Source organism: Lethenteron reissneri, chromosome 24 (assembly GCF_015708825.2).
Source record: "Lethenteron reissneri isolate LAM-NWPU_2019-01 chromosome 24, ASM1570882v1, whole genome shotgun sequence".
NCBI lineage: Eukaryota > Metazoa > Chordata > Hyperoartia > Petromyzontiformes > Petromyzontidae > Lethenteron > Lethenteron reissneri.
The window spans coordinates 3,809,512-3,831,928 of record NC_083802.1 but is presented as its reverse complement, the minus strand read 5'-3'; the positions used below and the strand labels follow the sequence as shown (position 1 = coordinate 3,831,928).

Here is a 22,417-nt window from a genome sequence, read left to right as displayed (position 1 = left end):
AAAACCTAAGAATATGATTCCCATCATTACATCTACACTACTGCTTCTCGTTTAACCTGGTATTCTGAACTCTCAAGGTGCTTATCCAATTCTGCCATGAGAATGCCGAGCATCGTTCCTCATGCACCTATGTTCAAATGCCAGAAACTATTGTCCATTAATATGAAAATATAATCATGAATTGTTCCTTGTACACGGTCGTGACAACTTAACTGAATCTTAAACAAGCAAGAAAACATTTGAAAAATTCAGCTGTCAACATTCATGTCTAGAGGCAACAGGCAAAGGTTGCAGATTCCCCCGGGCAGGGAAACCTGCAGAACGAGGGAAGATTTTTCTGCCCCTGCTGGGCAACGACTACCTTGAGTGAGCTCAGCAACCAAGATGAGAATGAAGTATTGACCGATTGATTTAATGCCGCTGCTACTTACCAAAGACAAACCCATAACGTCTGACAAAACTGTCAAACATGCTGCAACATCAATTGCACTTTCACAATGTTTTTACGTGTAACATCATAATGCTCATCATCGTCATCGCCTTCATTAGGATGGATGACCAATTGAAATGCAACACTCCAGCAATGCATTGGATAGCTCTGAGAGTAACAATTTATTGTCATGGATCCCAGCTATTGAGCACAAATATGTATTTTTTTTACGATTGGATGGTTGCACACCATTGGTATAGCTTTATAAAAAAAAAAACTTTAAAGCATTTTCTTGACATTTCTTTTAATGGCAGTAATAGTTCGGCCCTTAGGCCAGCAAAATTATGTTCTCAAGGTTGTCAAATAAAATCCTGAATAGAGCCAACTTAAATAACACTATGTAACACAATTTTTGTTACTGGGTAGTAAGTGTTATTTCGTAATTGCTTAGGCATAAAAAGTATAGAAAATGGCTATTATTCCCCACAAACTTTGCTTTTGTGACCAGGACAGTGATATTTTTAAATGTACCTATTTCAATGAGAATACGGGCGAATTTGTGTCTTTTCGTTCACATAAAATCATAAAAAACAACATATGAATCAAAATTAACATGTATTTATACTAATGTAATACCAAAATGACTACAAAAGATTTAGAAGTGAGTAGTTTTTCGAGATTTACGATTATACTGTAAATCCCTTTCACGAATCAGCCCCCAAATGTAATCTCCCATCATGTTCTCGTTATATTATCTTTGGTAGCGGCGTTCAAAGTCCAGTATATCCTGGTGGAAACGCTCACCTTGCTCCTCCGAGTATGCTCCCATGTTCTCCCTGAATTTATCAAGATGAGCATCAAGGATATGGACTTTGAGGGACATCCTACAGCCCATTGTGTCGTAGTTCTTCACCAGAGTCTCAACCAGCTCCACATAGTTTTCGACCTTGTGATTGCCCAGGAAGCCACGAACCACTGCGACAAAGCTGCTCCAAGCCGCTTTCTCCTTACTCGTGAGCTTCTTGGGGAATTCATTGCACTCCAGGATCTTCTTTATCTGTGGTCCGAAGAAGATACCGGCTTTGACCTTTACCTCAGACAGCTTAGGAAAGTAGTATTGAAGGTACTTGAAGGCTGCTGACTCCTTATCTACAGCTCTGACAAATTGTTTCATAAGGCCCAATTTGATGTGCAGTGGTGGCATCAGCACCTTCTGGGGGTCCACCAGTGACCCCCACTTGACGTTGTTCCTCCCCACAGAGAACCCGGTCCGCTGTGGCCAGTCCCGCCTGTGGTAGTGCGCCTTGGTGTCCCTGCTGTCCCAAAGGCAAAGATAGCAGGGAAACTTGGTAAAACTGCCTTGGGTAATGCCACCATTTTGAAGTATCCGATGACCTCCCAGCCATACTCATCATACTTCAAGGCGTCCAGCAAGGTCTTGATCCTGTTGTAATCCTCTTTGAGGTGTACCGAGTGAGCCAGGGAAAGAGACAGGTACTTGTTACCATTATGGAGCAGCACGGCTTTGAGGCTCCTGGATGAGCTGTCAATGAAGAGGCGCCACTCATTCTGGTTACAGGCGGGTCACATTGTGGCAGAAGCAGAGCCCATCTTGACGGGTGAAGAAGCTGCAAAAAGGATGGTGATGCTTCCTCTGATCTGCGACTTGCACACTTTCATCCAACAAGTTCCACTGCTTGAGCCTAGACATAAAAAGCTCGGCATTGGGCTTGGTGAGACCAATATCTCTGATCAAGTCGTTGAGGTAATGTTGGTTGGGGTAGTATGGGTTTCTCTCCTCAGCTCCACCTCTGAAATTGTAATCTGGATCTACGTCTTCCTCACTCTCAGACTTGCTGCTCTCTTCTAAAGATGGCTGCTCTCTCTCTGGAGGAGTGGGTACGGGGAGCTTATGGCAGGATGAAGGAAAGTCCGGATACGAGATAGCAGGTGTATTCTTGCCAATCCGACGTTTGGAAGGGTCCATCATGCAGAAATAACAGTTTCTTGAGTGGTCAGTGGGTTCCCGCCAAATTATTGAGATAGCAAACTTAATGGCTTTCTTTTCCCCTCTGTACCATCCTACAAAAATACATTTATTTCACCCATAACTAAGATCTGATATATGTTTTATATATTTTTTCAATTACATTGAAAATTGTAAAACATTTTAAAATTAAAAACTTAGGCAGCTGGAACTAAACTGAACTGGCTTAAGGCCCCTGTATCTATACTATTATTTATATTACTGGAAAGTTCTATAATGTTTTAGAAGTTACTCCACGTTTACCCAGCACTGAATCTATCTGGAATGTTCTGGAAAATAGGTAAATTTCAAAATATCACTGTCCTGTTCACAAAAGCAACATTTGTTGGGAATAATAGCCATTTTCTGTACTTTTGAGGCATAAGCAATTCGGAAATAACACTTACTACCCAGGAACAAAACATAAATTTGTTACACAGTCCAATCAGTACAGCATCATCAGCCACTTTAGAGTCATCATAATTTCCATCTTCGTTCAATAGTGAACGGTTCATAGTTTTAAATTATTCATAATAATACCGTCAATATCGGCACTCTGCAGTACTCATTACCAGTCAGTGCCATTCTCCTGGTTCAACATCCGGTGTTACAATGAAACAACATTGAGGAATTGCATATACAGAATACGTACGTTCATGAATATATTACAAGCATTACTACATTAAAGTGTGTGCTGTGCGATTCGCTTAATTCCCACGCCATTCGTTACAACACGCGATGTTAACTATTGAATTGTTCTGCACCAGTATTGTTTACCACAAATTTATGATATCTCATGCTGTATCCCTCAAGATAATTAAATAGCGTTTCACTTACACGTGTGTAGTTATAGAAAACAGCATTAATATATGTTGCAATTTTCCTTCCATGTTCATATTCAAGAAAAAAATGTTTTAAGATTATGTTTTTTTTTGTACAAATCTCATCTGGTCTATTAATATTGTGCTACATTAACTGTAAGACACTTTGATGGTCATTAGGCCTGTCAGTAGGAAATAGTGATGGAAATTACACAATTAGCGATTATTATAAGATGGAGAAGTAATGGACATAATAATGGGTGGTACCAAGAGCAATTACAAAACACGATATTTATCATCTTTACAATGCCTATTAAACCTTCATTATCTCCAACGGGAGCAAGATAAATTGAAATGTATGTACTTTTTTTCGTAGTATTCCGATTTAAGAGTCTACGTGTTTTATATTGAAGCCTCAGTAAAATGACTACTTCATGGCAAAATGTTATTGTTCACGTACCATAACAAAAAAGTGCACAATGATGTTTTGCCTTTATGACAGAAACCTGTTAAAATCACGCCATATATAGTCACAGTTTTTATATAAGTCCATTGGATTTACTTCCAAGGGGTATGTTTAAATCCAGATACTACAGTATATGTCTAGTTAGCATCCAGCTGTCGATGGACAAAGTTGCCTGTGCTGTCACCTCATGATCACAGTCTTCCAATTTACATGATCATCGATGTTAATCGATGGATAGTTGCAGCCATAGTCGACATGGTGACGAATATGTATGCAGATAATGACATGCATGATGATGATAACGCCTTCACAACCTTGGGAAGGTTCTCAAAGGCCTCTATCCTGACAGCAGCCTGGCCCCCACTCACAACGACCCAGAAGCATCATTGAAGCTTGCAACTTCCTTCACCATCATCACTGAAACCATCAAGGCATCCTTCAAACAGACAGCGACTCACCACATTCATACTCCCTTCAAGCATATTAATCACTCGCTTCACTATTGAATTCTCTGACACCATGAAGTTCATTGGCATCACTGTCGGCTCCACCTTATCATTCCATTCCACAGCTATGCCAAACACATAATCAGATATTGTAATTACCACAGCAGGATCCACCACTGGAATCACCAAATACCCTTAACTGCATCATAGGCAGGCATTGCCTCAACTATTGCAACTCCGTTAATCTTCAAGTAACTCCAAGAAACTCCAACGGTTTGCAAAACAATTACACACCACGTCATCCTTGGTGCGTGTCATCTTCGAATAGATTCCTTCATCTTCCTCCACTGGCTTCCCAATGCCTACCAGGTTCACCAACGAGGTTTTCTGACTCGGGCATCATGCCTCTACTCTCAGTTGTCCACCATATCTATCTTTGGTCCTGTGACCCTGCACTACAGCTCACGCTAGATCTATCTGCAGCAGCACAACACAAAATCCTTCTCTCTATACCAAGAACCAGGAACATCACTGTGAGGCGTAGTTTCTCCGTAGCAGCCACCGCCATTTGGAACACCATCCTGCTGCAAATTCGCAGCATTCAAAATACACCTACTTTTAAGAGACACTTAAATGCCCTCCCTCTGTTGCATGGCTTTGAGCGACATTGAGCTTGGCTCCGCACCTTATTTATGCTGCGGAATATTGTGCCTGTTATAGACTGCATTATTGTTATGGTCATGATTGATGAAGATAATTAATGATCGATGATGGAAATTTCGAGAAATAAAGAAAGTGAAACATGAAAATAACAATGGCATTTTCAACTCGACGACTGCCTCCATCACCACCAATGCACACTATGAGGTGTTAGTTAATCCTATTATCTGCAATAACCATGGATAATCATGGACAAGATGAATGATTTTAATCCAGATCAGATGAAAACTTACCCAGTATTTGTTCGCGACTTGCTTAATATAATTCATTGCAATTCATAGTAGTTTTACCATCCTTATTCACAAAAATAATGAGTTTTGTTTCATTACCAATTATATGATAATTGTGCTTTTAACAGTTAGGTCATCTACAAAAAAAACATATTTCCAGAGCATCAGTGAAGCATTACATTGCTAAAGAACCGCTCTGAATGTGACTCGAAAAGTTTTTTGTGGAGTCACTCTAAAATACTCCTCTTCCTCAACACGTGTATTCATATGCCAATGGCTGATCCACAACATGAGAGTCTTCTTATATAGCTACACATTGAATATCCTGCATAGGCTGAAAGCAGGGAAAACCCACACTCCCTTAATTCTTTTCATTATATAACCATTGATTATCTTCCCACTTTGATATCATTATTTATTCATGGCCAATAGCCAATTTTTGAATCCAGAATCTAACCAATGTTTGCTCAGTGATTAGATACAGGCTTTAGCTACAAACCATCTAGCCATCACCATATGTTGTAGCATACATTTGTTTCCACTTTTGTATTTTCTCCACATATTTATAATAGGCTTCCCTAAAATAACAAATTAAGCATATGTAAGTACTGTGATAACAATGTCGGATAAAATGCTTTTTTAAATACATGTTATTGCAAGTATACGATTTTAGCAATGTCAGAATTGTAAAATGTAATACAATCTCTCTGAATAAAGAATATTTCCTTTAGAATTGTCAATAAAGGAATTTTTAAAATAAATGGTTTATTGCAACACAACATTACCGATGCTGGCCTCTTAATTGTTTTCAATTGTAAACAACATGACAGCCACTTAATAATACCACACAACATTGCTTTAGAAAAGCCCTTTACACACATGTGTCAAATTTAATTAAATGTTATAGGTTAGGGTTAGCCTAAAATGTTATTTCAGATTTCTGCAAAAAAAAACAAGAGCTCGTTGCAAAAATGCTCTGGGCTAGCACTTTATTTAAATATGTTCATAACGTTTTATTAAAAGACATTTGTTAGACAATAATATTGTGTAAATGTTTATGGATACAAATAGAGAAAGGTACCAACACCTGCAGGACAAATGAACATAATATACTGGAACACTATAATCATACCCATAATTCATTGGGTCAGGATAACAAAAATACAATTTTAATTATAAACAGAAAAATGTATAAATCTGTCTTGTAATCCTATGAGGTTAAACAATAATTTGCTGTTAAAGGGGCTGTATCTCATTTATCATTTGCGGCCCAGGTCAGACACTGGTACTCTCTTACGTGACTCTGTTAGTTACCCTCTACAATGAGCTTAATTAATCTTCACTTTAATTGTCGCAATCTCTTAGTCGGCCAATATGGTATTTCTGGTTAAATCCTCATATGACGACTATACACGCGTATTCGGCAGTTGTAGATGTATATAATGGAGAGTAATTAGATATTTTAAAGACGCACAGAGTTCTACTTATTACCTACAGATTTGAATTATGCTTCAGTTTCGGTTGGTGAGACTATACGTTTTTTTTCTTTTAAACAGCAGCTGCTACATTTTAAAGAGCAATGCAAATTTGTTTGGGTTGGAATCATTAATATAGTTATATAATGAATATTTTGTAGATAACTTTTTAGGAGGGATTGTTTAAAGAAAAATAATTAAAGTCACTTTTTTATTATAACCGTTTTCATTTCTAAAACATCTAAATACAGCGGTGTTTTTTCTCCGCAAAACAAGGGGTGGATGAGGAACCATCATAATGGGGAAGGTGAAATTATGGGAGTGGGATGATTATACATTGTCATTTTGACATTTCATTTTAGATTTTAGCAACCATTAAGAGACTAGGAAGAGGGCAGCAATTTTTGAGAGAGAGAGACAATAAACAATACAATGTGCAATCAGTTCAACATCCACATTGAATCGGACCCAATTTTGGTGAATTCCATCTGAATGGGTTATTTAACTAGTCATCCATAGGATGAGATGATTAATGTGTAGCCAATTTTACAAAACTATAAACATGTATATAAAATAAAGTAACAGTTACAATATACATATATTTGTAATTATAAATTATCCATTGTTTTTGAGAATTATGGTAAAATATATGAATGAACATACAAACGTGTTTCTCTCCATATACATTTTCTAATACTGTATTTGTCTTTTCGCCTATGTGCCTTTTGAATTAATTATATACAGCACTATTTCCTTAAGCAAGCCAACTGAGCTTCTTTCAACCTTCTGGTTCCCATTGCCAGTCAGGCTTGTCAAACAAATACTAGTGAGTTACCAGCTGGTAAGGGCATTAAAGGAAGAAAAAAACTGTTCAGCATTAAAAGATTCACACATTCAAGAATGCCATAACCACAAACTAATAATAAAGAATGTAACATTGCCCGTAATCTTTAGATGTTGCCAGAGGTGAATGATAACCGTCCCGACTTGAGAGATGCAAACTACTGCACTGTCAGACCACCTGGTTACAATGATTTCAAGTGGTTGTTAAACACATATCAGATATTTTTAATTCTTCTCCGTTACATTTCATATACACAAGATTTTTTTAAAACCAATTTTCAGACAAGTATCAAACCTGCAACATTTGGCTTCCACGTTCGAGGTGGAACGTGCCTGTCGTCTATTTAGACCGCACTGCAGTGGCCTCGGGTCACCCCGCACATACTTTAGACATTTGCTTTGACCCCCAGACATCTAAACGAACGCTATTAATATCAATTCTGAATCATAAGCAATGCTTATACGACGAACTACCTCTTATAGAAGACGATGTGGAGGGTGTGAGATTGTTGGTAAAGAATGTGGATGCAATGGAAATTGTCACTGGATCTGCAAGCTGTGCTTCAGCGGTCTAAATGTTTCAATGCTCAACGCCAATAAAAATGCTTTATAAGAGTAAATGTAACTTATTGTACAATATTCACTCACTCTTGGAGATAGATAATGACTCACAGGCACAAGACACCGTAGACAAGCAGGAAGGCAGCCATGCGATAACCAGTGCTAACAATTGCTCATTCCCTGTGGTCCTCCATATATATTAAGGTGTTATCAGCAAATTAATTAGTGTTTACATGTGGGAAGAAACCGAAGCACCCATAGAAAACCCATGAATCTGAGGTGGAAACACTCTCCCATACAGATGGAACAGGTGGAGTCCAGATTTTTGCTGTACTTCATTATCCTGGCAAGCCAGGGTGTGGCAATTTGACACCCACGGTAAAGGATATTCACAACAATTGTGTGATCTTGACTTAAAGCTTTCGTGACTGCAGGAATTCATATTTTTGGGTCTTTCGGTGAAGTCACGTGGATTAGGTTTTTGTTATTTTCTTTGAACCTATCTACGTGACTTTACCGAAAGACCCAAAGAATATAATTGTGTGATCTACCAAACATTGCTGCCTCCACAGTGCTGGCTTACAGGCATGCGCCGCCACCACCCAAACATTTATGGAACGTAATCTTCGTTAACAACTGAGCTTTAACAAATAATGCAAACTCATTTCTTCTCTGTCATCAGCAATAAGATGAATGTCATAGAGGTCCAATTTCACAGGTTCTGGAAAACTTAGAGCCTTGGGACACAGGATACCAGTTAAGAGCAAACCGAGGAAGTCGAAGCTTCCCATCAAGCCACAAGAAGCCATCATTGGACAAGCTTTAAAACAAATTATCCTCATCTCTCTCTCTCACGGACAAACACGCGGGAGATTACTAGAGGAGACCTACCATACTCCGCATCACGGCACATGTGTAAGACAGCATTTAGCAATTTGTGGACGCAAAGATAGCCTTCGGATCGTTTTAAGGGCGACTTGTCTCATGTTAATTTTCATGACCCCCATCCCCGCACTTCATTATGGTGATAGCAGCCGTGCATTATTAACGCCTCACCTTGTGAAATTGTGCAACCGTACATTTATAAAAGGGAAAATAAGATGGGGTGTGAGCAACAAAAGCGCTCAAGAATATATGAAGATGATGAAAACGGGGTCTCAAATGGAAAAATACAAGAAACATCAAGGTCATTTCTAACAACTGTTATCGGCAAATGCTGTGGTTGATATCCAATTGTAATTGTAGATTTAATAAAAGATATATATTTACGAAGCCTATTTACATTTAAGATTTAAAGCTTTCGTGACTGCAGGGATTCATATTCTTGATTATTTTTTGGTAAAGTCACGTAGAAGGGAAACAATAAAATAATAATTAATATATATATAAAACAATAAAATTCTCACGACGTTTCCATTGCAACACAAGCAATCATCATCAGGTGTGAAAACCACAGGTGTGAGAATTTTATTGTTTTATATTTTTATTATTTTATTGTTTCCCTTCTACGTGACTTTACCGAAAGAACCAAGAATACATATTTTAATTTCATTTCATTCTTCTGTTGCACATTGCCAATGACCAAATAACTCTGATGCGCCCAATCTCAATCTCATATCAGAAGCTAAGCAGCTTTTTAGCCTGGTTAGTAGTTAAACATATGCCTGCCTGTGATTATCATGTGTTGTGGGTTTGGACTTTAGGGTGACCTGGAGATGGCAGTGGAGAGGTTTATTCTTGAATCTATCTGTGTGGATTTGTTTTCCTGGTTTCCTTCGACATGCCAAATGCTCATCCTAGTATGCGATGCACTTGAAAAAGAGACTTAAAACGCAGTAAGATTTTCCTGCATCGGGTGTTTTTATTATTTCATATATAAACTTCAATAGTCTTTACATGCATGTGTTTGTGTATGTTTATTCCTGTGAATATATGTTCTCTTTAGTTTGTTTCAAATGGAATTGAAATAACAACAAAAATGAATTAGGGACACACTTAAGTGGTTGTGCTTTCGCTAAGTTGTCCTCACCTGAAGAAGGACGCTTGTGTTGCGCCCGAAACGTCGTGATTTAATTTATTTTAATTTTTTACCTACGTGACTTTACCGAAAAAAACAAAGAGTAAAAATTAGTGCGTGCGTCAACACCTGAAAAACATTTTAAACCCGTCTCCTTTATTACACTTTTAAGGAGACGTAATTTTCCATCCCCGCTGTAACGGGTGCAGATTTAATATGAGCTCAGTATTTTTCCTGATAATTGCTCGCGGAGCAAGTTAAACATGTCCAACCAAGACAAGGGAACATGGAGATGCGGTCCCTGGCGGGTGGCTATCTCAGGCACAAATTAAAACGCTGGCTAGCATATATGACTGAATGGCATGCGGCGATAGCGTTATGTGATTTCTTGGTAAATATCTCAATTATTTCTTCCAAATAAAGATAATGTTCGTGCAGCCAGTGCGACCACACTGTTGGCATTTAAATATGTACACCAAGGAAAATGAAGATTTACGGAACATTTTACACCACCACGTATGTTTATTATTGATGTATCTGCTATTTTAAGGTCCAATCTTCGCACTAAATTAAGTATTCTTTTCATAATACATTCTTGAAACCAACAACACTATGTTAGAGATTTTTTTTAAGGTGAAATTTTTGTTTTGTTGTGCATTATAGATAAAAAAAATATATCAAAGCATATTTTTCATAGTCAAAGGCACTGCAATTACCGATGTTTTTTTTGTTGCTGTAAGACCTTTAAAAATGCTTACCCAGCAACACAGAATGCAGTTTATGATATAATAGGTGCCACTGAAATGGGTGAAAAAAACATCTTCTGAAAGCGAATGGAATGGTGGATTGAATGCAATTCTCTTAATGCTTGCTTTCCCCTTTGTTATTCCATAGTTCAATTAGCCCACTCAGTGCACCTGAAACCTTTTAGTGTTTTGTATGGCACAGCAGCAATTAGCGTGTGTCGGCCGAAGGTCAATGCCGTAGCAAGCGCTGCCGCACGTAACACAAGCTTTCCTAATTAACTTTCGCTCAGAATTTCATCAGCCATTCAGCAGGCCTCCCTTTTTGTATTCCACATTCATTCTTCAAAAGTAATTGGCCCAACACATTTTATATGGACTCCGCGAACAACTATTGATGCCGAAGGCCAGATATCTGTGAAGTTAATAATTATTTCTTTATTTGGCACATGGACATGTCACTTAAAAATGTGCATAGCCATGAAAGTAATATTATCCTCTCGTTATGATAAACTTCAAGAATGACAAGGTAACATTTATTATCTTACAAATATGCACTAAACAATATATTTTTTCATGACGTACAAATATATGTTTTGAAGATAATCATTTACATGTGTAGAGAAGTTCCGACGGACGTACTCGGAGACGGAGGTAAGTTAAGGGTTTTCGCCAGGATTTATTAAAGCTTAACAATAACACACAAGGGTACACAACTCCCAGGGGCTAGGGGTCCTACTCTGAGTCCGGGTCCCTGCCGGCTAGCTCCGGTCTCTCTCTCTCTCGTGTTGGATCGGGGACTCTGCCGACTCCACCGACCGGAGAGAGAAGCACCTCTACGGCTACCACCGGCTTCTCCCCAGACTCACTATTCGATCCCTCTCTCTACCCACTGGTTCCCTCTTCACCCTTCTTACTCTACCCGTTCCCACAGTGACCCCGCTTACGTCACGGGGTATCCCTTAAGTACCCTAGGAGACGTGACGTCATCGCACTGAACGGCACACATGACGTCACGTCCCCATTTTACTCCTCTACACATGTTTAAGGCATCCTTAAAAAATGGATCTCAGAGAGCCATGCATGTAAAGGAGGGAAATAAGTGGGAAGTAACTAGGGACAGAAAGGCTAAAGAGACAAGTTTGAGAACGACAGAGAGAGAGAGGGAATGACATTCTAAGATAGGTGGGGTCTTCGACCTGGACTTAAAAGTCTCCATCGACTGTGAGTTCCTGACCTCCAAGGGCAGGGAATTGCAGAGCCTGGGTGCCGTGTGGACAGAAGCCCCGTGGTCAGCTCGGGTTCGAAGCCTGGAGCACGTTTATGCTGATTAGGGCACAATCGTTTGACGTTTTGACTTTCGATCACCAAACTGAAGAGACAACAGGTGGGGGGAGCCAATGACCTTGGTTTTATCACCGTTAAGTTGAAGAAAATTAGGTTACAACTAACTAAGAGCGACGATGATAAAAAAAAGTAGGACCAAGCATAGATTCCCGAGGGAAGCCGTATACAACCCGACTATCAGAAAATCTAAAACTGCCCAAAGTGACATTTTGCACACGGAACCATTGTAAGGCGGAGCCTGAGAATTCCATCATGAGTTCCAACCACTCGAATAAAATGCTGTGATCAATTGTATCAAAAACTGTGCCAAGATCAAGCAGAACGAGAATGCTTGGAAAACTTTTTGTTTGCAGATGTTGGTCAATCATTGTCAACCCTGATCAGAGCTTTCTGGGTGCTGTATACAGGTCAAAAACCTGAATAAAAAGGACAAATGGTGAAGAAACCGTATGGCCACTGCACGCTCAAGCATTGCGAATGAATATTGAATATTTGAAATTGGACGAAAACTGCTGGTGAGTTCCGTGTCTAGGCCAAAAGTGGTACTACGACTTCCATCTACAGAATCAGAATCTTTATTAATACTGGAGGAATCTGATGAGCTATGAAGCTCTTTTTCACATATGTCCTGTGGGTCAGAAAATTACAACAAACAATACAAAAACACAATGGCAGTGCAAAGTATAGGAAAGGTAAGCGAATCACTAAAATGAAGAGACTTATACCAGTTTTGAGGGACCTGTTGAGCATATCTAAAACTAATGAGACCAAGGGAGCAAAGTTTTTCCCGAGTTATAATGCGGGGAAAGGGTACAGAGTGCAGTAGGTAGAATGAGACCTGGCAATGAGCGTGGTGAGTTCAGAAAAAATGATATAAGATAACTCAGCTAACACTGTGCCCTTAAAAAGAGGTGGTTGGAAATCAGGAGGAAGAGGGACCGTTGGTGTTTGCAGTAATTGAGAGGGAATAGCGGGTGATTTTATCAGAAGGAAAAAAAATGTTCCAGTGAATTGCAATGATAAGCAGAGATTAAGTAATTAAGCTGTTGACCTGGATTCAGAAGGTGATTAACAGTGGCGAATAGAACTCTCGCATTATAATTTCCGGTAGCAATTCGGGAAACAGGATGAACAGATTTTGCTTGAGAGATCGCATCCTTACGGACCGATGTTTTAAAACAGAAATTACTCTGCATTCCACGATTGCATTGTTCTATACAAATCTGAGCATTATATAAAATATCCATATACCCACATAGTATTTCTCATAAGTGAAAATGCATGTTTTATGTAAGCAGGTGTTACCTATGAGGGGAGGTCAATACTAAGCATTCATTGCATTTAAAACCCATCTCCTATTAACAACGAGCCTCTTTCATGTCGTTCAGTAAGGCCTTCAAGGTAATTTGCATCTTTTATATTTGCATGCCATGTGCAGTACATATACACATAGGCTAAATACAATTTTAAAAAATTACAGCGTTAAATGAGACAGATTTATTATTCAAATGTATACTTAATTTTTATTCAAACTATATATTGTTTGTAAACACTTTTCTCCCATGATGGTGAATGAGCACATGCCTGAAAGACCAATAAGGATGTTTCTGTAAGTGAAGAGACGAAAATCATTTTCCAAGGACATGTGTAAGAATAAATGAATAGAGCAGGTTGCAAAGTTGGACTCAGGATGAGTAACACAAAGGTCATGTGTAACAGTTAAGTTCGCTAAACAATTGGAAGTATCTATCAGATGGAAACAACTGCAAAACAGAGCAGAGTATATATATGTATATACCTCTGAAATCTATCAACGCGAACAGGGATCCAAATGATGAGATAAAGAGGCAGAAGACATGAGGTGCTTATAAAAAGCTGAACTTGATAATGAAAGGTAGCGTAACAATGTGCATGAATCGTACAACTTTTTTTCTAATCGGTGTGTACTGCCTGTTATGACATATGCTTCTTAAACATGGGCGTTCGTGAAAATAAGGACCGCAAAACTGAAAAGTGTGCAAATAAATGTGGAGAGATGCATGTCTGGAATTACACTGAGAGACAGACGAAAGAGAAACACATGGATTAGAGAACATACACCGATTAATGATGTACAAACCATAAAGCAAAGTAAATGGGCTTGGGTAGGACATGCTGCTTGAAGGAATGATGAATGGTGGTCAAGAATAATAATAGAACGGTAGCTAAGGAATGGAACACATGTGACAGGACTTCCAACGAGGAAATGGAAGAATTAATTCCTATCATGTGGCTAGATTAGTTCATCACAAGACCACGAGACGTGGTGGTGGTAGTTTGGGGAGGTGTTCCTCATTTAGTGGATTTCCGAATGCTGATGGTTTGTTAAGATGTTATGGGTAAAGCGGTGGAGTAGTGGCACAGTGTCGATCGCACCGTGCTATGAACCCAGCAAACTGAGTTCAATTCCTGGCCATGGCCACCATGAGTGATATCTGAACCAGTACAGGGCTCCCATTTCACCACTACGCACCGATCAGCATGGTGACGCGTGGTAAGAAAAAATACATGACTTACAGTGTGGAGATGACGTCATTCAGTCGTGGATTGACAATGTGCTGTAAATTATTGTTTTTTTTATTTGTAAGCATTACACTGTCCACACAGTCACTGTCTACTAATATACACTTGCCCAAAGACTTTTCAAGTTTCCAAATGCCAGCAGCACAGAAGTCTCGTGCTTGATTCTTTAGCTATGACTGCACCACCGTGTTCGCAGCCAAGTCACTAATCAAACCACCTCCACATATAGAGCTTCTTTAGGAAATCAGAACAGATGCAAGTGTGAAGAGGCTAGTTCTGAATGTTCCAGAACATCGTGCACAAGATTTCCCAAGTGCCATTGTTGCGCTTGCAAAGGGTGTCTGATTATGTTGAAACAGTTCATGGCGTCTCTGACCAATGGTTTTCAAACAGGAATTCCCAAATCCCATACAATAAATACGTGCAATACTTATAGACACAGACGCTTTTGAATTTATAGTACATATATGCGCACCTCCGTTGAGCACGGTTGGGTACATATGGTGCGAAATAAGTTCGACATGCATTCGCATACAAGTCCTGCTTTCAAAGGTTTTGTTGCACAGATAAGGGTAATGATGCAGTGTCTGCCATGGTCCTGCAAAATTATCAAGGGAAGCTTTACATACATTTTTAAAATGGTAGAGTTTCGCTTCTATAGCCATGGTGTGGGAAGGGCTGATGGATACACTCCTTCTTTTGAAATTAATATATATATTTTTTTAATATTTAACCAGGAAAGAAATCCCATTTGAAACGTATAATTTTCACAGGTACCCTGGTTCAATTGACTAAAAATGTAGCTGCAGCAGCAACAAAACAAGTTAGAGAACCAATTACAACACTACAATCTAATCTAATTTTAGATTAATAGAGCGCCTTCACTCAAGGCGCTTGACAAAGAAAAAAAAACGGTTACAAAACAGGATAATTTAGATGCAGGGCCGGATTATGACATTATGGGGCCCGAAGCAATGTCAATCTTAGGGTTCATAAATCGAGGAATGCCTGTATATTGTTGTCATATTGGAATGAAAATTACATTTTAGAGAGTCTTTGTTTCCTCTATCTCCTTCATTTTTCAACCAATTACGTAAAACTTGAAACTTCGTACGATAATTTATTTTTAGCATGTAGACGCCCCTCATAAAGCGAGGCCCTAAGCTGTAGCCTACTTATGTTATGCCTAAATCCGGCACTGTTTAGATGGCAGGGGCATACACGGATTGAAGAATGAGTGACCGTGATAGAGGCGAGTTAGAGATCACTAAAGGGTAGGGAATTGAAGGAGTGGAGGGGCGAGATGAGGGAACAGGATGAATATGAGCGATAGAAGAGAGGTGAGCTTTAAGAGAGTAACAGAAGGAGGTTTAGGAGGGGTCTGCTAAATGTACAGGGGAAGTTGAGTCCAGTAAAAATCACAGCTTAAAACAGAAAAAAAAATTGTTACATTACCAAAGTACGAAGCACACAAATTGGCCCTAGTTGCCCATTTAGTGTGCCGATAAAAAAAAGCGCGTGCGCTTTTCTGCATCGCGGTTGATCCATGCATGCGCACTCCTGTAAATGAAGGCACGCTTTCCAGCTGCGTTGGTGCAAGCCATTTTCATGCGCGACCGCATGTGCTCACCTTCACTTTGGGTGAAGTACTCAACGCGGTATTTGATGACGCGGCCTCGGCTCAGCTCGCCGCTCAGGGGCAGCCAGGTGACAGCGATGTTGTTAGCGCTCCTGCTCAACAGCGAGATGTGGGGAGCACCCATCGGCACTGCATGAAGGAGGGGTGAGGTTCGTGGCGGGTGAACAGGCGGCAATTGAGACAAAACTTTAGTTCCAGACGCCAAAAGAATAGCTTCAGGTTTTCTACGAGAGTATGAAATAGACATATTTTTTGTTTGTTCTAGATGCACACCCCTTTGTCAATCCACTGCTGGATACAAACAAATTAATTGGTAATGTTGCATTGCCAGTGATGCACATGGAGAATTAACAAGAAAACAAGTATTGACGAAAGTGTTGAGTTTTGTTTATTTTTCGATTTAAAGCTTTCGTGACTGCAGGGATTCATCTTCTTGGTTCTTTCGGTAAAGACACGTAGAAGGGAAATAATAAAATAATAAAAATTAAACATAATAAAATAATTCTCACGACGTTTCGGCTACAATGCAAGCAGCCGTCCTCAGGTGAAGATCTGTCGGGGAGACAGCGTCTGACGCTGTTTCCCCGACAGACCTGGTCTTCACCTGAGGACGGCTGCTTGCGTTGTGGCCGAAACGTCGTGAGAATTATTTTATTATGTTTTATTTTTGTTTATTTGTTAACACTACTGTATAAAGACCTGCCCACGCCGTGTAAGTAATTCGGGTTGTTAGACCATACTTCACCATGCCAGTCAGTGTCGGTTTGAGAATGCGAGGAGCATAGAGGTACCCTAAAACAATGGTATTTGCAACACTACCCTTTGCTGCCCAAATCATACCACCAAGCTAAATGCCTGCTTAGCTTGCGAGACGTAAGATCAGGCACATTCCAGGTGATTTGGTCATTGGTTTAATATGGATATCATTACGATTGACATCATTTTGTGAATCAATTTAGTAGAATCCCACCGAAAAAAAACATGCAAATCATCTGTTGGTGGATCAGCAAACACCCCACATTAGGAGTGCATAGAACACATATGCCGTTTTATATTTTAATGCCACGACGACCACAACCAACAGATAAGCATGCACAGAAAACCAAAACATTGCAGAGAACAATGAAACAACAATACGTCATGTTTTGGGGACCAGTTATGCAGCCCACGGCCAACCGTGGGCTGCATAATGGTGGCGAGATGTTAACTACCTGGCCTGCCATTCAGGAGGTCGTTGGTTCGATCTCGACCGTGATGCCTGTATATTTGGAGTTTGTATGTTCTCTCTGTGGTTGCATGGATTTTTCTCCGGGTCCTCTGGTTTTTCTCTCCACATTTAAGAGTATTTGGCTGCTATAAATGTCCACGTGATAAGCCACTTCAATGAGTTATCATTCGTGCCCATGTCGCTTCTGAAAAAAGAGCTGTATAGCCCAGTGGGCCCTACCTGGTAAGATAGATAAATTAAATAAACTAGCTATTGATTAGTCTTTAGATTTGCATCACTCATACCCTGAAAGTCTTTGTTTTTACTCTATGTAAGACCCACCCAGGGGCAGATAGAGGAGTGGAATTGTATCTCCAAAAGATCAACGTTGGTGGTATCAGTATAAGGAGGCCTTAAACTAGCATAAATATGGCGGTTGCCCTTGATGATATGTGATGTGACGTGAGTATCAATAGACCTTCGGGTCAGTAGTTTTTAAATGTCCACGTGAAAACCCATTGAGACAATAAGTATAATTTGCAAGATTGACCTGGGGAACCTGTCTAACCATTTGACTTGCCATTTATTTTGTCTATCCATGGGCAATGGACAATTTCATGCACCCTGTCACACCGTGCTCAAGCACCCCATTCACCATATACCCTGTCTGCTAAGCAGACTGAGCACGATACTTGTTATTTACACTGATACCACCGACATTGATGACATCGCTAATACAGAGGTAATGTGGCTGGATAACATAGTTAAAGCACTTACTTGCTTTTGAACAGTTTGGTGCTTGGTTAACAGTTACAGATTCTAAAACTCTTTGGTCACGTTTGCAGGCCATTGCCATGTATCACCGTCTGCTCTCACGTCATTCAAAGGAGCGGCGGGGGGTTCACTGTGTGCTGAAAACACGGATTAACTCAAATTGCTAGCGGCTAGGGTTGCTACCTTTTGGATTGGCTCGTCGCGCTGATGGGTGCACCGTAACGCAAGGGGGAGGAAGACACTGGGGGGTGGGGGGCAGAGTGGTGGAGCCCCATGCCTATGGGGGGGGGGGGGTGTGCAGGCAATGCGTTGGGCAGGTGGGGTGGGGAGGCCGAGAGAGCAGAGCTGAAGTGGACGGTGGAGTGGCTGAATAGATCGGGGCGGGATGAGAGATGGCGCAGAGCCTAAGCGATGGGGTTATTTGGGGTGAGGGAAAGATAGAGCGCCAGGAAGGAGCCCAGTCATTGCCATTGGTGAGATGCACAGAACTGGACACTTCATTGGACTGGTTGCTTCTGTCATGCATAGGAGGCTTAAGAAACGGCTCATTTCCTGTGCGAACATTTCAATGTAACTTCATTTTGACTTGCCAGTTTGACTTTTTCACCGTGCGAAAGATAAAATGTGTGACGTAATGCTTTAGTGCATTGGTGTTTTGTCACGTGAAACTGTGTAATGTAATTCATATTGAGAATCAGTCTCGACTTGTCTTAATCAGAATATTTTAGCATCAAACTCAACATTTCACATTTATTTTGGTTCAGACTTTAATCTGCCATACTCTATGTAGTTAACTTTTGACAATTTATACAACCATGAGATATAGTTAATCATTGGATCATCTTTGAGCGTGAATTAAATACTGTGAACATTCAGGGGTTAACCATGCTTCCTGCATAGGTTACCCGAGTCTCCAGAAAACTGCTCAATTTCATCGTGAATTGTATATAAATCTTGACTTTCGTGACTGCAGGAATTCATATTCTTGGGTCTTTCGGTAAAGTCACGTAGATAGGTTCAAAGAAAATAACAAAAATAACAAACAAAACTACGACGTTTCGGTCGCAACACAATCAATCGTCATCAGGAGAAAAAAGAGCGGGGAAAGCTGCTGAGGCAGGCTGTTTTAAAGGGCTACACCCATTTCAAACCTTAAACCTTTAAAACAGCCCGCCTCAGCAGCTTTCTCGCTCTTTTTTCTCCTGATGACGATTGCTTGTGTTGCGATCGAAACGTCGTAGTTTTTATTTTTTATTTTTTTTAACCTATCTACGTGGCTTTACCGAAAGACCCAAGAACGTGAATTGCATGTTAAGCGTACACATGCATGTTGTGTATTGTTTCATTCATATCACAGGTATCATGTAAAGTTATATTGCAATGTAGCCTCTCAAAAAATCTCTTCTTCAAACTATTGCAGCCTGCCTGCTCTTTGTTTTTTTCGGTAAAGTCACGTAGGTAAAACAAAATGAAAACAACTAAATTAAATCACGACGTTTCGGGCGCAACACAAGCGTCCTTCTTCAGGTGGGGACAACGTAGCGAAAGCACAACGGCTTAAGCGCTGATTTAATTTAGTTGTTTTCATTTATTTTATTTTCACCTACGTGACTTTACCGAAAAAACCAAAGAGTATGAATCCTTGCAGTCACGAAAGCTTAAAATCTAGAATTATTGCAGCCCGCCTGCTCTTTAAAATGCAGCAGTCATTGCATTGCCCTTTGTGAAGCACCCGAGTTGGTTTATGATCATGCTGCACGCTAAGTACAGTGGGTAGTCTCTTACCGGCGATGTAGCAAAGGTTGTCACAACTAATAGCCGTTCCCTACAGGGTGCCAGATGTTCCACGTGTAATGTGACACGCACAGCCCGGACAAGACAAACAGGCTCCCCACCACAGCACAGAAACTTCACCGTGGCCGCGATGACAGCTATGGACTCTGAGAATCCTATGCATGCGAATCCATGGGATTCTATAGATGACAAGAAGACTCGTAGATCTAACGCCCCCCGAGGATAACAGGTTTTCGTTGATGAGATAGTCGCAGGTAAGAGGCGTTCTAACCATATAACATCTTCACCTACACCAACGATTTAATTGATACAAATTTATACATTGACAGTGATGTAAGCCTTCCACAGTTCGTGGTTTGCTTGATCGCATTGAGAATTTCCGCTCGTGACGATTCACAAGAGCAGCTCGTGTATGATGTGCAAACAATGCATCCGTGGCAATGTGAGAAATTGGGAGCGTACGATGAATCGTAAGCGGTGTGCGCCTGACACAAATTATCATCCTTAATTGCGCGCGTCGTCCCAGCAAGGAGACCTACCTCCCTCCAGGGTGTGCACCGCGAGGTACCCCGAGCTGCTGCTCGCCCCACGCTGGGAGTAGGCGACCACGTAGAAGGTGTAATTGGTGTTGGGTTCCAGGTCTTCAATCAGGTACTGTGTCGTGTCATTATTCACCGCCTCCTGGTATTCTTTGTTGTTGATTCCTGCACAACGGGAAAACGGCCGGTCAACACGGTGAGGCGAGGCGATCAACAGCGATCGTGTGCAATCGTCATCCGCGCACGGACAGTGTGCGCGCGCCTTATAACAAAAGGGGGGTTTGTGACAAGTATGTGACTTGATGGGAAAAAAAAGCCAATTTGGAATGAATGGCCATTGATGTACCGCAAGCTTCGGCGGTGCCTTGCCCGCTCCCGCGCCACCGCCGCGGTGTTCACAGGAACGCGACCATACGCACAGGGGCTCTTGGTTCTCGCTTCTCAAATCGTATTCATTCACGAATTAACACGGGTATGCCCAATAAACACGTAAATATATTTCAATATTCCGGTCGGCACGGTTGGCTACGTACAGTGCGAAAGAAGTTCAAAATACATGCAAAATTGTATAATTACAATGAAGTGAAAAATCTTTCAATACATCTTTAGCGTGATAATTATATTTAAAATATTGTAATTAGGCCATAAATAGGTGTGTCTCATGAGAAATCACAACCAACCAAGAGTTCCATTAGACGTGTATTCTGTTTGCTCTCCAGGTCATATTGACATCTGACAAAATCATCTTCATTTTGTTGGTGTATCGCATATCATCACACTACTTTGCTGATTAGCAGAGTGACACATAGCTTGCAATACATGAATAATGCTATGGTAGTATGATAAGGTAAGAAAAGACTCTCACTGCTGATCAGCAAGGGCAGGAATTTAACATTGTTATTTTTCAGTATTACTGTTGATGTTTCAATTCAAGTATGTTGCATGTGCGTGCATCTGTGTGTCTACTGTGTGTTACTATTTTTTGCAACTCAGGTTACATTATTGGCTTTGCATTTCAATATTTGAAGCTGCAATTGGCAAAAGGTCGATTCAGCAAATGAACGTAAGCATCTGGTGTTGGTGTGTCAGCAATAGGAACGGAAAGAGCCAAGGCAGTCGAATAGAGTGCTGAGCGAGTCATTCATTTTTCTCACGAGCTCTGCTCTCTTGTGTGAACAAGATCCTGGGATGCAGAATCACAGCACTCTTGTCCCAACAGTTCAGATTCCTGACTGGGGATTTTAGTTGTTCTTAATGCATGAGCCAGGGAATTCACTTAAATGGCTCTTACAATTTTCCTAAATATTATTTTAATTAGCTTAACTAGCACATGGCATAAGCCAAATGTTGTTGAACAGGTACACTTCGTTGATAATCTACATTCAGCCCATAAGGTTATTCATATTACTTGTGTAGTCTTTTTATTTCACTCGGACAACTTCTTCTTTTCCTCCTGTGTCACTTTTTTTTTACAGAACTCCTCGCTTTCGACAGCCCGTAACTCCGTCGTGATTATCCCGCTTGTGCTGGTCGTCTGCTGCGCTAGCTTCGCTCGCTCCGCTCGCTCTCTCTCAGCCTCTCCACTGCTAGCCTGTTCTCTCTCACTCTCCTAGCCTCTCCACTGCTAGCCTGTTCTCTCTCTCACTCTCCTAGCCTCTCCACTGCTAGCCTGTTCTCTCTCTCACTCTCCTAGCCTCTCCACTGCTAGCCTGTTCTCTCTCTCACTCTCTCAGCCTCTCCACTGCTAGCCTGTTCTCTCTCTCACTCTCCTAGCCTC

The 22,417-nt window shown here is 40.6% G+C and overlaps 1 protein-coding gene across 1 annotated transcript in view; it reads right to left on the bottom strand.

Annotated features, from left to right (window-relative positions):
* The window catches only part of LOC133346429 (immunoglobulin superfamily DCC subclass member 4-like), a 346,604-nt gene that overhangs the window by 111,741 nt on the left and 212,446 nt on the right, over positions 1 to 22,417 (bottom strand). Inside the window, exons 9-10 of the mRNA XM_061557994.1 lie at positions 20,641 to 20,805; positions 16,318 to 16,455 (exon numbers count right to left, since the gene is read on the bottom strand). Coding sequence (XP_061413978.1) covers positions 16,318 to 16,455; positions 20,641 to 20,805 — 303 coding nt within the window. The remainder of the gene's footprint in view (positions 1 to 16,317; positions 16,456 to 20,640; positions 20,806 to 22,417) is intronic.